Below are 18,827 nucleotides of genomic sequence, written 5' to 3' on the forward strand. Positions count from 1 at the left end.
ACATCTGGTCAACTTAATTTTAAATGAAAGAAACTTGCACTGACATCTTAAAACTTGCATCAAGATGTAAAGTTTTTCTAAGGCACGTTTATAAAAGATATGTCCTAACTGAGGTATGACCTAATCCTGGCTCAACCCGAAGGCCTAAATTGCTGCAACTACTACTACTGTTGGTGTTGTTTCGAGTTTGTCACTCACCACACGACAGGAGCGTTTGTCCTTCTTCCATCATAGCCGCGAATCCGAATCCGTGAGTTGCTGGGCTCAAGTAGGCGCTCATACTCGTTCGCGGTATCAAACGGTATCGCGGGACATCGCTTTCTGTAACGTTACTCATTGTAGCAGCTGCAGCGCTTAATGGCTCGTTTGTAGCATTGAGTGTGGCGTCTTTCTTCTTTCCTTTATTATCTTCCATTCGGAAAGCAAGCACGTGCGAAAAGTTTGGCGTTTCACTGCGCTCCGAAGTTCAAGTTTGCTGAACTCTCACCCGGAAATTCGCATCACGTGAAACCGTGTGACTAATAGCAGATCGATACGTCACAGCGTGACCTCCTATCTGAATTAAGCATAGGCTGCGTCCCAAAACCTAGTCAGCTGACTTGCTGCCTTAGGCCCCGATCACACCGAACGCGTTTTTTTAGTTCTAAAAACGCGAGGCGCACTGCACTGCCTTTTTCTGGTGACAGCCGTCCTGTCAATCTAATCAAAGGATTATAGCGCGAGCGCTCTAAAATCTTTGGTTTTTAGCTGTTAAGTAAACTGTCATATCAGCAAAAAACTTAAAACATACAGCTCCGGGTAACCCGCAATAGACACCAAAAGTTTCTCCTCCACTGCAGTCTCCGTACTTTTTAAGCGTCGGTAAAACTTTCGTCACCACAACAGAAGGCCCGCCTCTCCATTGATTCGATTGGAGAATGGAAAAAACCGCGATGAGGTCGGGCGCTTTTCTGCAGAGTTGCTTTTTTTCAACTTCAGGAGTTCAGAGTGCTCCGGCAAAAACGCGAGGCGCCGGCGACGCATAAACAGCGCGCATAACGCTCACTGCCCATAGAAAACAATTCAAAAAAGGCGCCTCTCGCTGCAAAAACGCGTTCGGTGTGATCGCGGCCTTATGAGGCAGTGACTTCGAAGGCTGCGAAGGAAACTCTAGAAACAGTTTCGGACAGACTTCAGAGGCAGCAGAACGTGACACCGTTGCTAGGTTACCTAACGGTTAAGTTGTAGATTTTGTAGAAAAACGATCGTATACAGCTATATATAAATGCTTTAATAATACATAAAGACCTCAATGTCATTACCCACCGAAGGTCTGTGCGTCGGAGAAGACGACTGAGAATGGCAGCTACTTTCTGCTTAAATAAATAAAAGCACTGATGCAAGTAATATTGCAGAACAGGTCATTGTTATTAGTGGCTGTTTCGTTATTATTGGTAATATATTGTACATATTATTCTTATTCACTACTCATTTGAACCCTTTTAACATTTTTTTTTAAATACTGTTATTACAAACAATATTATTTATCATGCTTTTTACACTATTACGATTCATAAAGTATATCATGGTCAAGATCTCATCTATTATATAAAGTAACAAGTCTAATTTCACCAGAATATCTTTATTTATATAGCCTATATGACGCACACGCATAGGATTGTGGGAAATCGAAGGCAGCGAAGGATACATCTATGCTGCCTTCAAAATTCCATCAGATGAAGGTACCTCCGGAGATAGGAAGTGAAGCAGAATTAGAATTCGGACGTGCCTTGATGCCTTCCTGCCTTGGAATGCTGCCTCCGAAGGCAGCATTTTAGAGCTTTCGGACGCAGCCATAGGCTGTTTGCAATCACGTGATTCTGAGGACACGCGAAATGCAGATGGTGGGCAGGAAGTGATTTTTTTTTTTTTTTTTTTTTTTTTTTTTAATTATATTGATGCCATAACACTACAGAACAAGTACAAAACCACAACAGTCTCAAAAACGGTAAAGGACAAATGCAAAACAAATAATACCAGTTAAAAATTAAAATATAATATTATTATAAATATTAAAAAACTTGAATGCGCTTCAACAAATTTCATCATCTCAAACACTCTTTTGACATGGGGAGACATAAAAAAGTATTTTAAAATTCCAGCTAATATCACTTTGTTTTCGCCTATTGCTTTTAATCCTGATTTCCCTGTATCTTTACAAAACATTGGCCTTTCAGATTGGTCTAAATTAGGGATTCTAAAGTTATCGTGCCTCTTTATAGGCAGTACACTAAAATCTTTCCAAGAAATTTCCAACCAGTATAACATACGGCAATCCAATTTTTTTAAATACCTTCAGCTGCGTCATTTCATAAAATCTTTGTCTGATAAGGGTAAATTGAGATTTGAACATGCTGCCATAGAGCAAATTGTAACGAGCAGTTTTTCCAAGGGGTTAATATCCAAAATATACAAAGCTCTATCTTACTCATGTACATCTTCTTTCGAGAGTTTAAAGAATGTGTGGGAAAAAGATTTAGGTCACGAAATTGAAGATACGGATTGGTCTGAAATATGTAACAATTTGTTCTCTAAATGTATTTTATTGGGTATTCATGAACTCAATTATAAATTCATTAACAGAGTTTATCTTACACCTTTACGTCTGAAAAAGATTTACAGAAACTCCTCTGATCTTTGTTTTAACTGTAAAAAATGCAAAGGAACATTCCTTCACTGTTTTTGGTATTGTGACAAAATCATTTCTTTTTGGAAGAAAGTACATCATTCTACAAAGGCTCTTTAAGTTAAAATTGTGTTTTTCTCTGGAATTTTATTTATTATATGGTGGAGTAGAGAATGTGTTGGACTTCCACATCAAACACTTGTTTCTAATTTTGGTTTATCTGGCAAAGAAATGTATACTTCCATTGTGGTCATCTCCTCAGGTACCATCTTTTAAAATGTGGTTGTCTCAAGCATGTACACTATTTCCTCTCGAGAAACTCACCTATGATATACATCAAAAGTCTGATGATTTTTGGCAGTTATGGACACCTTTTTGGTGCTACGTTAATAATTTCTCTTGACTCTCTATTTTATGGTGCATATTTAGTCCCTAGCCTGATTGTGTTCATTTGTTTACTTGTTTGTATATTTCCTATTATTTCTTACTGTATAGCTGAGACTGTATTTGTATGTGCATGTGTATTAAAATAACCGACGATTAATAAAAAAAAAAAAAAAATAATAATAATAAAATAAAATAGAATAAAATAAAATAAATAAATAAATAAATAATTACAAAAAAATTAAATAACATAAACCAGAGGAGGAAAATTATACAAGGTTAATCACTGAAAGCAATTTTTGACTTTTGATTGATTTTTTGTTTTTTTTTATGCTAATCAAGGACAAAGTGTAAGAATTATAGTCAACCAAAAACAAAAACAAAAAAAACAAAACAACTGACAGTACTGGACTCTTACCCAAAAATTTACATTTGTGAATAAAAAACTTGCCAAGTATAATAAAAAGATGAACAATATATTGAATACAAGAGTTAGAATTAAAATAACAGAAAATAATATCAAATGTGTTTATACATATACATTTGTTTTTTCTGAGAGATAGGTACTTAACTCACTCCAAAAAAAATGAACACAAACACATTCACAAAAAAGATGTACAATAGTTTCTTCTAAATCACAGAAAGTACATTTGTCTTCAATATTTTTCATACACTTATTAAGTACACTATTACAAGGATAGCATCTATGTAATATTTTAAATGTGACTTCTTTGACTTAGTTTGTTAATAAATATTTGTGTGAAAGAGACCAAACGACATTCCAGTTAACATTGTATAATGCCATTCATTTCAAAGAAGACGCTGGAATAGATTTTCTATTGATATGATTTCAAACAAAGCGGTTATTAAATTTTGTCCTCAACAACCAAAATCCCTTCTACTGAGACAGAATTGTTATATAAATGGGAACAGGATTAAAGGTTTGCTCTCCTTTCAATAATGTTTTTATACCACTAGGAATGGCATTAAATACAATGTTATATTCTTTTAATGAAGCCCCAAAATCAAATTTCCTGGAAAATTCCGGAAAAGAATATAGCTGACCATTGTCGTCCATCAACTGATTAACAAAGTATATGTTATTTAAATACCATCTCTCAAAAAATAATGATTTATTTCTGTAAACAGTACTCTGATTATTCCAAATAAAACAACGGTGAGGTGAAAAATTATGTTTGTAAACCAGTAACCACGCTAATAGAGCCTGTTGGTGAAATGTTGCCAATTTAATGGGTCATTTACCAAGTGAGAAGGGGCACTGTAACAAAAATTCAATACCTCCAATACTTTAAAACATTTCAAATAGTCTACTCACTAGAAGCAGAAGAATAATCACTCTTTAGGGAACCTATAACATAAAAAGAACATAAAAAGAACATAAAAAATAGAATCATTAATGCCAATTAAAGATTTTAATATAACTTAAACTATCACTGGATGATATACCATTTAGTACTACCTCCTCGTCTCCTTATGCATTTATATATGGTGACTCCAGTTCCAAACACCAAGACCAGAGCCAAAACAATCAGCACTGAAGAAATCACAGATTTAAATGGTTCACCTGGATCAAATTCTAAAACAATTATGTTTAAAAGTTAACAAACAAATTAGAAACACAGAGACACTGGGATCTTTTACTATTTTTCTCAGGAACACCTTAATACCTAAAGTGATGTCCAGTTTGTTGTCCAGACTGAGGTGTGTGGCAGAGCAGGTGTATTTGTGTTTGTCTGCAGCTCTGATCCCCAGACTCTTCCTCATCTGGTATGTCCCGTCACCATTGGGCAGCAGATCTCCTCCAGTGATCTCATGATCAGCTATGGGCTGCCCGTCTCTGAACAGGGTCAGGTTGATGTGACAAGGGTAAAATCCTGTTGCCAAAAAAATCACACGAAACCCTCCAGAATCGGAGTTTGCTTTCTTGATGAGTCTGACTCTGGGTTTAGTCTCTGAAGGACAAGAAAACCTTGAATGGAGAGATAAAGTTTTAGGGTAGTGTTTACAGCATACCAGCACATGCATAAATCTTTTTAGATTTTTCACAATCACAAAAAAAGCTTTTTTTAACAAATTAAAATAGCTACATAATTGCAATACTTACAGTTTCATTTAAGCTTTGTTTTGCTACTACCAGTCTTTCAGTCAATATTCACTTGGTTGGCGTTTAATTTCCGAATGTATTTTTCGTTTCTTTTCTAAAAAATCTAAAATCACATCTAATGTATCGAATTTCGAGCATCAGTTTTGCCCCCAAAATCTCCCACGCTTACACAAGTGTATTAAGATTATCAGCATGAAAATTAAAGTGAAATGTCTAAACTAATCAATGTACAGTGGCCGTAAAACATTTTGACACTTTCTGACACTTAAGAGTTTAAAAATGTATGAATTTCATTGGATTAGATGCATAATATCACACCAAGGTCCCTCTACTGTCCTAAGTTTTTGTAAATGTTTCCATAATTATCTGCTGCCTGTAAACAGTTAGTGTCTTGATGCATGTGCAGTATGCTTTATTGAATGAGGATACAATATAGATTTGTACAGCATTCAGAAAAAAGGAAACACACACATAACACCTGTGTTATGTTGGCTTTCCATTCATATTTAATGATATTTGTGACCCTGGCCCACAAAACCAGTCTTATGTTGCACAGGTATATTTGTAGCAATAGCCAAAAATACAGTGGATGGGTCAAATTTATCGGTTTTATTTTATACCAAAAATGATTAGGATATTAATTAAAGATCATGTTCCATGAAGATATTTTGTAAATTTCCTACCATAAATGTATCACTGGTGAGACTGATTTACTAAACTGCATATTAATTCATCTCTAAAAGATGTATTAATCACAACCAAGATGTCAGCATATTTTCTGGATTTTTGCTGATGCCTCAGTAAGGTGTTTCTTGTAGGGTGAATAAGATGACTAACTGTATCTCTCTCTCAGCTCATATGAACGTGGGTATAGTGAACGGCTGTAGCGTGGACGCTGAGGCAGAATTAGAATCCATATGCGGTTGTTTATTGGGATTAGCAGCAGTAAACAAACACGTGAAAACAGGCAATGGGTTAGCAACAATAAAGCGGTCCGATCTGTTGACAATCCAAGGGGCAATTCAAAAGACAATAGTAATGAGGCAGGCTTTAGGTCCAAACCGTAACATCAGTCCACTCAAACAAATAATCCAAAAGGGTAATCCGTGAAATCCGTAAATCAGAAAAACAAAGCAGGATCATACACAATAGTCAGGCAGAATAATCAGAGGAAAACACTCGGTAAGTACTTCACAATGAGCAAGTAAATGGTCACTGTTTAAATAGTCCCAAACAGGAAGTGAATGTAGAAGCAGCAGAGGGAGCGTAGGCAGATAGTATTCGGGTGAGGTCTCCGTCTGCTGACTTGGCATTACAACGGCAAGGAAGCAAAACCCCACTCCAGACCTTACGTAGTTTCTTTCGACAGTAAACATTACAAAGGGACCAAATACCGACATCCTCTGAACATCCGTCAGCGAACGTTACAACGTCCGGGGGACGTCCCCTGTTTGCTGGGTGTCTAATTTACATCCCTGCTCTGGCATCGAAACAATGGAGGTTGGATCTGTTACAGCTGATCTGAGGTAAGACGCTCATGTCAATCAACTATTGTGAAAGTGCCGTTTGTCGGTGTGACGCCGCGGGCATCTGAGAACGGCTCGATTTGAAAAAGGGGATATTATTTTTACAGATTAATTAAATATGACTGCATGGATTTTATCATTATAGGGTGGATTTGTACATACACTGCCAACACATATTAATGTTCAAACAACATGAAAAAGTGAAATTTGCATTCGATGACCCCTTTAAGATATTAATTTACATTTTTAATTGGGTCACCTAATGTGAAAACAGCTATGGCTGGTAAAGGTCGGTCACATCAATGAAATTTCTCAGACAAAAATGTCCAGTGTCTATAGTCTATAGTATAGCAATGTGTGAAGCACATCACACACAGAAGGCACTTTAAAACCAAACAGATTTTTTTTCTTTTTTTTTTAATCTTTTGCCCTCATTTGAAACTCCCTGGACTTCTATTAAATTTGAAATTTAGAAAAGTTTTATGATGTCTTCATATGTGATTACGTAAGTGTAAGATAAATTGTTTATTCAATTTTGTTATCTAATAAAGCAGAATAGCTAAATATTTTTTGGAACAGGGTTGGTATCTCTGTCAACTCACCACTAGAGGTCACCATCCCCAACTTTTTAAATTGGACTTCTAAATAAATTACTTACACCGTATACTCAGCAAAAAATGATATGTCCTCTCACTTTTTTTCCAGCAATTTTCTTAACGTGTAAATATTTGTATTACCATTAACTTCAACAACAGAGCCATGCACTGAAGTTTTACAGACATTTGATGAACAGAAACTGAATAATGAGTACCTGCACAAACTCCTGCACCAGCTGCTTCAAATAGGCTTCTACAGTGCATCTCATCCTCATGAACTGCACCAGACTTGCCACTTCTTGCTGTGAGATGTTACTCCACTCTTCCACCAAGGCATTTTCAAGTTCTCAAACATGTCTGGAGGGACACATGGCTATATGGGGTTTGCCATTGCAAAGACAATCAAAGAAGCTGTCCTAAAATCAACCAAGTATCTGTGAGATATAGGTGTATATGCCCATATGCAGCCATATCTCACGAGTGTGATGTGTGCTATTGCATTTATACAACAGTTCGAGAGTACAAGTGTGTAAATACATAAGAAACAACAATGGAGTGCTTTTAAAAACTTCTTTTGTGCAGATTGAAATCTCAGTTTGACAGTTAAACAGCTAAGCCCAAGCCTTCGTTACTATCTCAAAAACATCACTTTAGAACTAGTAATGAAGGAACGGTGAGTTTATTCATTATTGTATAAATGTTTAAAAAGCAGTGTATTATGTGTAGTAGAGTATTATGAGAGAGAAATGGACACGAGTGTGATTACCTGAATGTAATGCAGCATTCATTCTTCAGCTCAATCTCATTTAACAATAAAACATTTGTTTTAATGTTCGCTGAGGAAAGTGATATCTTTGGCGTAATGTACTATGCTTTGTTGACAGCGCTGCTCAGTGCATTTGTTGGCTGTAAAAATATCTTCCTTGTTTACAACAGTGTTTCATTCTCTTACAGTATAAAAGTCTTTATTGTTGACTCGTAAAAACAGTCCTTGTCGCCATCTAATGGCGGAATAATAACTAAAATCACCATTACGGACACACTGTTTCTCAATACTAGATACTATTATTAAATACCACTATTATTTATATAAAATATTATTTATCGAATAATAATACTTAATAACGAACAACAACAGCCATCATGAAAAAAAAAGTTGTTAGGCATTTTGGTCAAAAGTACAGGCAGTGCTCTGATATACAGCATTGAAGTTACAAAAATTTAAAGTGATGAGCCAAATCTGTTTGCTCTGGAACAAATAATAGATTACGGAGACCAAAGACCGCATGTTAGATTTACCCGAAATGAATTATATCTCATGTTTAACCACTATAGAGACATCAGAGCCAGTGCTGAACAGCTGCTGATGCCCTGGAGCATCTTCGAAAACAATGAAGCAAATTTTTAAAAAGACATTATTTTTATTAACAAACTGCATATCTGAAGACCAAACAACTACATGTTCACCTAAAAACACTTAAAACCACATTCTGTGACACTACAACAGTATTATTTACAAAATTACAGTGGATTTGGGCATTCACCATAATACTTGCTGTGATAAAAACTGCAAGCGGAGTGATACAAACGGTGAAAGATTGGAATTCTGTTATATAAGAGAATATCACACTCCCGAAAAAGGCTCTTAGCCAATCAGAATCATCTGCTGTGGAGAAACATCTGACAGACATCTGTAAGATGTCAGTTTGACATACATTCCAAATCATAAACATCTTAAAGACATCAATTTGACATCTGATAGGAAACGTCCAACAGACGTTTTGCAGATGAGCAAACACTCTAAAAAATACGTCTTACAGATGTAAATGCAGACGTCAAATAGACGTCTCTATGATGTTCGCGTGCTATCAGGGATGTTCTCTGCTAAACTGAGCAAAAACAAATAATATTGTGTTCAAAATATAACAAAAAATCAACTTCTTATTTACTGAACTGTTGTATAAAATCACATTTAAGCTTGTGATGAATCAGGACAAAATCAGCATTTGTGTCATATTGCTCTTGCTGCCAGTGTGATATCATGTGATATGTGATATATATATATATATATATGAGACAAAACAGGGCCTTTTTGCACCAATATCTTGACTTTTAGGGCATAACTCCATTTGTGGAGTTGTTGACCTGCATCATATTTGTCAACAGTCAACTATATGAAATATAAGATGACATACAGGTCTGGGGGTTTATATTTTCATAACTAATTAACTGCGTTAAAATATTTTAATGACATTATTTTTCATAACTAATTAACCTATTAAAATGACAGCCCTAATACATACACATGTTGTTGTTGTTTTACCATATTTATGGTAATGAATTGTAAAATGTACCAAAATGTACGCTGACCTGTGTAATACTTCTAGAACAAGAATTACGGGCAGCCAACACTGCAGATGGTGTCACTTCCTTTGGTGACACAAAAGCCTGCAATAGTCATTAAAGACCTGAGGTTTATCGAAGATTTTAGCATATCTTTAATGGATGTGCTGTGTAACTACAAACATTAAATGACTGTTAAAAATTGAATGAAGTGATCATTTAAATGTTCAATAAACGAATCGTGTCAAGTATCAATATGCATAAGGGGTCCTTATTATTGCAACCCTATAAAATAATACTAGGCTACTGAAAAGATTTAAGTAACCAAAGTGACTTCCGCCACAATAATACAAAAGCCAAATAAATTCTTGATAATAAAAATTATGATTATCAGCATGAAAATTAAAGTGAAATGTCTAAACTAATCGATGTTCTTCTAGTGGCCGTAAAAATATTTTGACACTTTCTGACACTTAAGTGTCAAAATGTATGAATTTCATTGGATTAGATGGATAATATCACAACAAGGTCCCTCTACTGTCCTGCGTTTTTATAAATGATACTATAATTGTCTGCTGCCTGTAAACCATTAGTGTCTTGATGCATTGAACAAGTATACAATATAGATTTGTACATCATTCTGAAAAAGGAAACATATACACACACAACACCTGTGTTATGTTGCCTTTCCATTCATATTTAATGATATTTATGGTTATGAATTGTAAAGTATTCAAGTACCAAAATGTATGGTGACCTACTTAATACTTTTAAGACCAAACCATCCATGGCCTGAAAATGAGACCACAATGATTAACAAGAGCAATATTGACTCATCATTGTATCGCTTGTACCACAAACAGAGAAAGAAAGATTGATTGACTTAGGTAAAAAGTTGTGTCTCCGCCCACCTTTAAACTCTATTTATACAGTGTTTTGTCAGTGAGAGCTCACTGATTGTCTTCATGATGACCATCATCTCTCTGCTCCTGCTGGCCTCTCTGCTGCCACACCTGACCTTCACTGGTGAGACTGATTGACTAAACTGCATATTAATTAACCTCTAAAAGATGTATTAATCACAACCAAGATGTCAGCATAGTTTTTGCATTTTTGCTGATGCCTCAGTAAGGTGTTTCTTGTAGGGTGAATAAGATGACTAACTGTATCTCTCTCTCAGCTCATGTGGATGTGGGTATAGTGAACGGCACAGAAGCAAAACCCCACTCCAGACCTTACATGGTTTCTCTTCAAAAGAACAATAAACATGTCTGTGGTGGATTCCTCATTTCTGATGACTTTGTCTTGACTGCTGCACATTGCCAAAAAGAGTAAGATTTTAGTCTAAAATGCAAAAATTGACTGATTATTGGAGTTTTTAGAAATTATAGTAGTATATTGTTTACAAGGTTTGTCATTAAATCAGTATGTTCAGTGTGCCCCTTCTAAAAGAATACATAAAACTGTGTAAAATGTTCATTATACTTCTAATACTTTCTTTCAACAGAGATGAGATACTGACAGCTGTGGTTGGTGCACATAACCTAAAAAAGAGAACGAGGGGTCTGTCCGCATCGGAGTGAAGTCCTACCACAAGCATCCAGACTATAACAAGGGTTCAAATTTGAATGACATTATGCTTTTGAGGGTAAAAATCTGCACTTGTTTCAGTTCCAAAAATAATGTTAAACAGGCTTAAGCAGGCACTTTAAAAACAATAAACAATAAACCTCATATTAAAATGAGAAAATGATATAAACTGTCTTTAATCATATGGTTGATGATTAAATCTAATAAGGAACTTTTTTTTTTTAAATTACAGCTAGAAAAAAAATTCAGACCAAGCAAATAATATGATTCAGTATCTTTTAATGATTATAATGTTATTGCATTACAGCTAGAGAAAAAAGTTGAAAAAAACAAGAATGTCAAGAAAATTTCCATACCAACACAAGAGGGAGACATCAAAGCTGATTCTGTCTGCAGTGTCGCTGGCTGGGGAAGCCTGCAGACTAATGGCTCAGCGAGTGATCGTCTAATGGAGACGAAGGTGTATATAATGGATAACACAGAATGTAAAAAAAGATGGGGAAAGAATTACTCAGTCTCAAAGATGATGTGTACATATGGCTTTGGTGGATCCTGCAAAGTATGTACAAAGGATAATTCACAGATTCTTTTCATTTATGAATGTGGTTTTAACTAATGTGTTGATTTGTGGCTTTAAGGGGGATAATGTGTTGGTTTGTGTTTCTTAACACCTGCAATAGGGGATTCTGAAGTTTATACAAAGGGTCCTTTGGTTTGCAAATTTGGAGATTTTTGCAGTGAGAAAGGATGAAGTATTTGTCTAAATGTTTAATCTTTTGAAAATAGGCTTCTCTGCAGTTCACCTGAGAAACCTAATGTGTATACTCAGATTTCAAGTGAAGTCATGAATTTCAATAAAACTATCACGACAATCATTTGAAGAGTTCTCTTTGTCACAACCGCATATAATTACAATTTTACATGAGGGAAACAGGTAATACCTTGTCTACTTGATTTTGGAGTGAAGTCTCCAAAACAGATTGGGGCTTGCCACTTCTTATATGACTTGGACTTCAGTAAAATGGATCCAAAACAATTTTTGATGTATTTAATATGTTTTGGATTTAATGAGTTGTATCTCAGAATAAATTGCCAAAGGTAATTATGGTATAAAAAGCCATCAATGTTTGTCCTTTATTTGAAAAAAAAAAAAAAAAAAATTTGCTCATGAAAATTCAATGATAAATGTGACCTCATTAAAAACTATTCGGAAACAATATTTAAGAGGAGTGAGCATCAGGTTGTTGTCTTTCTCACCTCTGAGGTTTTTATTCAATTTACAAAGTGTCAAGAGATACATTTCATCCCAAATGATTTCATTTTCTAAATGGACTATACAGACAACACACACACACACACATATATATATATATATATATGTGTGTGTGTGTGTGTGTGTGTGTGTGGTATAATGTTACATTGTTGTGGTATAATGTTGCAATGTTGCATAATGTTCCATTCACATATGGCGATTTTGGTGGTAATCAATTGTAAATTATTAAAGTACCAAAATGTTTACCAACTTGGGGTGCATTTCCCATACAACGGCTTAACTCGCTGATTAACCTCCACAGTATTATGCACTGTTGTGGAGACAAACTAGCTAGTCATGTTTCCCAAACATGGTCGCGTCTCCGTCGTTTGAACCATATTACACTGGAAAAAAAAAAAAAAAAAAATTGAGTCAACTTAAAATAATTTGTTACCCTGCAGCCTTAAAATTTAAAGTTCATTCAACTCAAATAAGCTTAGTCAACTTGAAATGTTCAGCTGTAATAACTGAAAACATAGATATTTGAGTTGACTAAACTAACCGTTTGGTTTGTTAAACTTAGCAGCTGGGCTTGTTACCCAGCTGCCTTAAAATTTTAAGTTTTAAGTTTAAGTTGGCAGCCAGATAACAAATTATTTTGTTATTAAGTTGACTCAACAAATTGTTTTTTACAGTGCTGGTTCCCTCTTTTAGAGTGGTGTGAGTTTGTAGCTCCCTGGAGCTTTGTTTTTCTGTAGACATCTCTATCTTACTATTACTCTCTGTTGTTTAAAGTGATAAAATATAGCTTTATTTCCACCGGATTTCTGATATTATCCATCAAACTAATCTGATCGCTTGCTTTTATTCTGTAACCACGAGTGCAACGCCATGCTGTGTGTTAGCATTCTGTTTGCTGGTTAGCCTCCCATTCGCGTTCCCATTCACATCTCTATTCATGTCTACTGCTTTTCTTTTTCCCTCGATCTCGTTGATCGCTCGTTTTTATTCTACAACTGCAAGTGCAGCGTGCCTGCAGCGCATTAGCTCTCTTGTTTCTATCCGCGTCTACAACCGTTTTTGTTTTCTCCCCTCGCCTTTCTCTTCACCAGTTCATCAAACAACAGTGGTGAGTTGAAATCGTTCTACAACCATGGTGAGAAATGGCTTCTTCTCCTTTTCTGGTAGTTTGCACCACGTGCCATATGTTTAGCTTATCGATCTCTGTTGGCAGTGAGGGATTCACATGTGATAAATGCAGGGAAATAGTTAGGCTGACAGTGGAGATTTCAGAACTAGAGACACACATTCATTTTTAATTGAGGATAGTAAGAATGTGAGGGCCTTAGATGCGGCTTTGGATGTGAATAGCTCAGGGAGTCCCGTACATTGTTCGGTTTCAGTAACTTCGCATTTTGCAGCAGGGCAACTGGGTGACTGTGAGACGGCATAGTCGCAGGTCAAAACACAGCTCTTCTGTTCCGATCAGAACATCAAACTGGTTCTCCCCACTCAGTGACGCACCCACTGAGAAACCTGATGAAAGTGCTCTAGTTATTGGCGATTCTATTGTACGGAACGTGAAGATAGAGACACCAGCCACCATAGTCCAATGCTTACTGGAAGCCAGAGCGCCTGACATCTTGGCAAATTTAAAAGCGCTGGCTAATGCTGAACGTAAATTCAGTAAGACTGTTATTCACGTCTGCACTAATGATGTTCGACTTCGCCAGTCGGAGATCACTAAAAATAATGTTAGAAAGGCGTGTGAACTTGCAAGTATGATGTCAGACACTGTAATTTGCTCTGGTCCTCTCCCTGCGTATCGTGGTGACGAAATACATAGCAGACTGTCGTCACTACATGGCTGGATGTCTAAGTGGTGCCCGCAGAATAACATAGGTTTCATAGACAATTGGACAAGTTTTTGGGGCAGACCTGACCTGCTGAAAAGAGATGGTCTTCTCTTCTCTCTAGTACTATGGCATATAGTCTTAGAGTTTGCACTTGACTAACTGGGGCCCAGGTCAGGAAGCAGACAGACTGGCTAAACCGACCATCTGCTAGCCAGCTCACGTCACCGAAATTAGATAATTCTCAGCACATAGAGACCCTTTCACCTAGGTATCATGCTATAGAGACTGTGTCTGTTCCCCGAGCTAGAAAATACAAAAAACGTCCAAACCAATTTAAGAGTAACAATCCAATTGATGTTCAACAAATAAAAAATGTATATAATACAGAGAAACAAATGATTAAACTTGGCTTATTGAATAAGAATTTGCTGATCTTCTATCTGTTGACTACAGATAAGGTCTTAATAGTGGGTGACTTTAACATCTATGTTGATAATGAAAATTATGCACTGGGAGCAACATTTATAGACATTCTGAACTCTATTGGGTTTAGACAACATATGTCAGGACCTACTCATTGTGGAAATCATACTCTAGACTTAATATTGTCACATGAAACTGATGAATAATGTTGTTGAAATTCTGCAGCAAAGCGATGATATCTTAGATCATTATCTAGTCTCATGTATACTCCAAATGAAACGAAAACTGTCAATTCAACTTCTTATTACAAGTATGGTAGAACCATCACTTCTACTGCAAAAGACTGCTTTTTAAGTAATCTTCCTGACTTATCTGAATTCCTCAGCATGCCCATTAGCTCAGAAAAACCTGATGATGTAACAGAAACTATTGACTCTCTCTTTGCTAGCACTCTAGATACGGTCGCTCCTCTACGCCTAAGGAAGATTAAGGAAAACAAACATAACCCTAGGTATTTATCCAATACAGTGGCTAAGTTAATGAAAAATAAAGAACCAACAGACGTTGACTGTGCCCCTCAGCATAGCAGTAATGACTTTATGACCTACTTTATTTCCAAGATTGATACTATTAGAGACAAAATTGTCACCATGCAGCCGTCAATTACAGTATCGCAATAGACAGTGCACTATAGATCTCCTGGGAAACAATTCCACTCATTCTCTACTATAGGAGAGGAAGAATTGTATAAACTTGTTAAATCATCTAAACCAACAACATGTATGCTAGACCCTATTCCATCTAGGCTACTAAAAGACTTGCTTCCAGATGTCATAGGTCCTCTTCTGAATATTATTAATTTGTCACTGTCATTAGGATATGTCCCCAAAACCTTCAAACTGGCTGCTATTAAGCTTCTCATTAAAAAACACAACTTATAACTCATCAACAAATTAATTAATTACAGACCTATCTCGAATCTTCCTTTTCTGTCAAAGATATTAGTGGTAGTGCATTGGCATGGTTCAAATGGTACTTATCTGACCGGCATCAATTCGTGGCAGTGAATGAAGAGGTATCTTATTTCGATCACAAGTGCAGTATGGAACACCGCAAGGCTCAGTACTAGGGCCATTACTTTTTACACTTTACATGCTACCCTTAGGAGATATCATCAGGAAACATGTTAGCTTTCACTGTTATGCTGATGATACTCGGCTCTATATTTCTTCGCAGCCCGGCGAAACATAACAATTTGAAAAACTAATTTGAAAAACTTTTTTTTTTTTTATTTATACAGAGTTTTGTCAGTGATAGCTCACTGTCTACTTTGAACATGACCATCATCTCTCTGCTCCTGCTGGCCTCTCTGCTACCTGACCTTCACTGGTGAGATTTATTATATCAAAGCACATTATGCTGATTTGTTAGGAATATTTAATTGGTATGTGCAGAAGAAAATTACTTATAACCCTATCTCACTCAGCTCATCGGATGTGGGTATAGTGAACAGCACTGAAGCAAAACCCCACTCCAGACGGCTGTAAACATGTCTGTGGTGGATTCATCATTTCTGATAGATTTGCTATGACTGTTGCACATTGCATGATAATGTGACTTCAAATTTAGTCTCAACTGCAATGAAAAGTTAAAATCATTATATCATAGTTTAAACATTTTTGTTTATTACACTAAGACTTTTTTTACAGAGAAATGAGAAACTAACAGCTGTGGTTGGCATGCATGAAAAAAAAAAAAAAAAAAAAAAAAAAAAAAGAAGGAGGGGTTCTGACCGCATCAGAGTGAAGTCTTACCACGAGCATCCAGATTTTAACCATCGCACTTTCCAGAATTACATTACGCTTTTGAGGGTAACATTAGTTCAAATACTCTTATTAAATGATTAGTCGGCCTGTCATTTAACAACGAAAATATTATTGTATTACAGCTACAGAAAAAAGATAATTTCCATACCAACACAAGAGAGAGACATCAAACCTTATTCTGTCTGCAGTGTCATCGGTTGGGGAAGACTGAGTCTTAAAGGGAAAAATAGCTCACGAAGCAGATGTGAAGATCTCAGCATTACAGCAGAGAGTTGGTAACAGCAGAGACTGACCACAAACACTTGATTTCTATCTTTAGAAAACCACTTCTCAGTGCACCCAAGCAACTTCAAAATATTCTCATGACACTTTAATACTACAACCTTAAGATTGTCTACAAGCTGGGGCCTAAAATGTTCATCAGTAATATGTTAAGTAGGGCAGCTGCTGACTGTGGAGGCAAGGAAGCAGTTTACCAGTGGCGTGCAATATGTCATCTGCAGAAAGAGTAGGAAGATGTACAACTCATCAACCAAGAATACATTTGGCCTGGTATGAAAGCAGAAGACTTTCTGAGTACTTGTTCAACTTGCAATGAATTTGCAGCCCACAATTAGCAGAAGGAAACCATGCTCTCTCATGACATTACCAGCAGGCCACGATAGATTGTCAGCATGGACTTTTTTAGTCATCTGCAGAAGGGGACTATCTTCTAATCGTGGACCACTTCACAGACTGAACTTGGGAGATTGAACTGCTTCCTTATTTATCTGCAGAAACAGTCATCAAGCACTGCAAGGCTCAGTTTGCTCAACTTGGTCAGCCAGAACAGGTCAGCAAATCATTTCCTCACCAAGACACTGTAAGTCAAATGGAAAGGATGAGTTGACTATCAAGATTGATAAGAACCTTCTCTGCAAAGTCATGCATGACAGAACCCACCCTTGAAAAGCAATCCTTCATTGGAGAAACGCCTCAGCTGAATACATAGACAACAGCCCTACCCAAAGGTTAATGTTGCAGAGACTGAAGATGTCTCTTCCACTAACAAACAAGCATCTGCAGCCATGTGTAGTGACTGGGGTTGTGGAGCATCCACAAGCATCCAGACTTTAAAAGATGCACTATGCTGAATTCTGTCTGCAGTTACCCTCATCAGGAAACATGTTAGCTTTCACTGTTATGCTGATGATATTCGGCTCTATATTTCTTTGCAGCCTGGCGAAACATAACAATTTGAAAAACTAACGGATTGTGTAGCTGAGATAAAAAAACTGGATGACTAGTAATTTCTTGCTGCTAAATTCTGAAAAAATGGAGGTGCTAATTATTGTACCTAAAACCTCTGCGTGTAATAACCTAAAACGCTGTCTAATACTTGATGGCTGTTCTGTCAATTCTTTGTCATCAGTTAGGAACCTAGGTGTGCTATTTGATGGCAATCTTTCCTTCAAAAACCACATTTCTAGCATTTGCGAAACTGCATTTTTCCATTTCAAAAATATATCTAAATTACGACCTACGCTTTCAATGTCAAATGCCGAAACGTTAATTCATGCGTTTATGACCTCAAGATTACATTATTGTAATGCTTTACTGGGTGGTTGTTCTGCATGCTTAATAAACAAACTCCAGCTGGTCCAAAATGTAGCAGCTAGTGTTCTTACTAGAACCAGAAAGTATGACCATATTAGCCCGGTTCTGTCAACACTGCATCGGCTCCCTATTAAACATCGTATAGATTTTAAAATCTTGCTAATTACTTATAAAGCCCTAAATAGTTTAGCTCCTCAGTACCTGAGTGAGCTCTTATTACATTATAGTTCCTCACGTCCGCAACGCTCTCAAAACTCTGGCAATTTGATAATACCTAGAATATCAAAATCAACCGCGGGCGGCAGATCATTTTTTTTATTTAGCGCCCAAACTCTGGAACAATCTACCCAACACTTTTCAGGACGCAGACACACTCTGTCAGTTTAAATCTAGATTAAAGACCCATCTCTTTAACCTGGCTTACACATAACACATCAACATATTTCTATAATTCAAATCTGTTAAAGGATTGTTAGTCTGCATTAATTAGGTCAACCGGAACTGGGAACACTTCCCATAACACCCGATGTACTCAGTGCATCGTCAGAAGAATGGCATCTATGATCTGCTGCCCCCTCCCCCATTTTACATAGAGTAAAATGCATTTATATTTAGACAGAATAGAAGATATAGATTGTACTGCAT

The 18,827-nt window shown here is 36.5% G+C and overlaps 1 protein-coding gene and 1 pseudogene across 1 annotated transcript; one reads left to right on the forward strand and one right to left on the reverse strand.

The window, feature by feature from the left end:
* Positions 1-4,284: 4,284 nt before the first annotated feature.
* Positions 4,285-7,318, reverse strand: LOC127158886 (hereditary hemochromatosis protein homolog). The gene is made up of 4 exons (XM_051101853.1): positions 7,303-7,318; positions 4,738-5,022; positions 4,517-4,646; positions 4,285-4,418 (listed from the first exon to the last, which is right to left on the reverse strand). The coding sequence occupies exons 1-4, from the start codon at positions 7,316-7,318 to the stop codon at positions 4,403-4,405; spliced, it is 447 nt and encodes a 148-aa protein (XP_050957810.1). The 3' UTR covers positions 4,285-4,402.
* Positions 7,319-10,577: 3,259 nt separating this feature from the next.
* LOC127158888 (granzyme-like protein 1) lies at positions 10,578-16,307 on the forward strand (annotated as a pseudogene).
* The last annotated feature ends 2,520 nt before the right edge of the window (positions 16,308-18,827 follow it).

Source organism: Labeo rohita, unplaced genomic scaffold, assembly GCF_022985175.1.
Source record: "Labeo rohita strain BAU-BD-2019 unplaced genomic scaffold, IGBB_LRoh.1.0 scaffold_176, whole genome shotgun sequence".
NCBI lineage: Eukaryota > Metazoa > Chordata > Actinopteri > Cypriniformes > Cyprinidae > Labeo > Labeo rohita.

Bases quoted from the DNA above. Each gene is read 5' to 3' on its own strand.
- LOC127158886 (XM_051101853.1), bottom strand. The intron at 4,647-4,737 runs GTATTAAGGTGT...TAATTGTTTTAG, and splicing joins CAAACTGGACATCACTTTAG to AATTTGATCCAGGTGAACCA.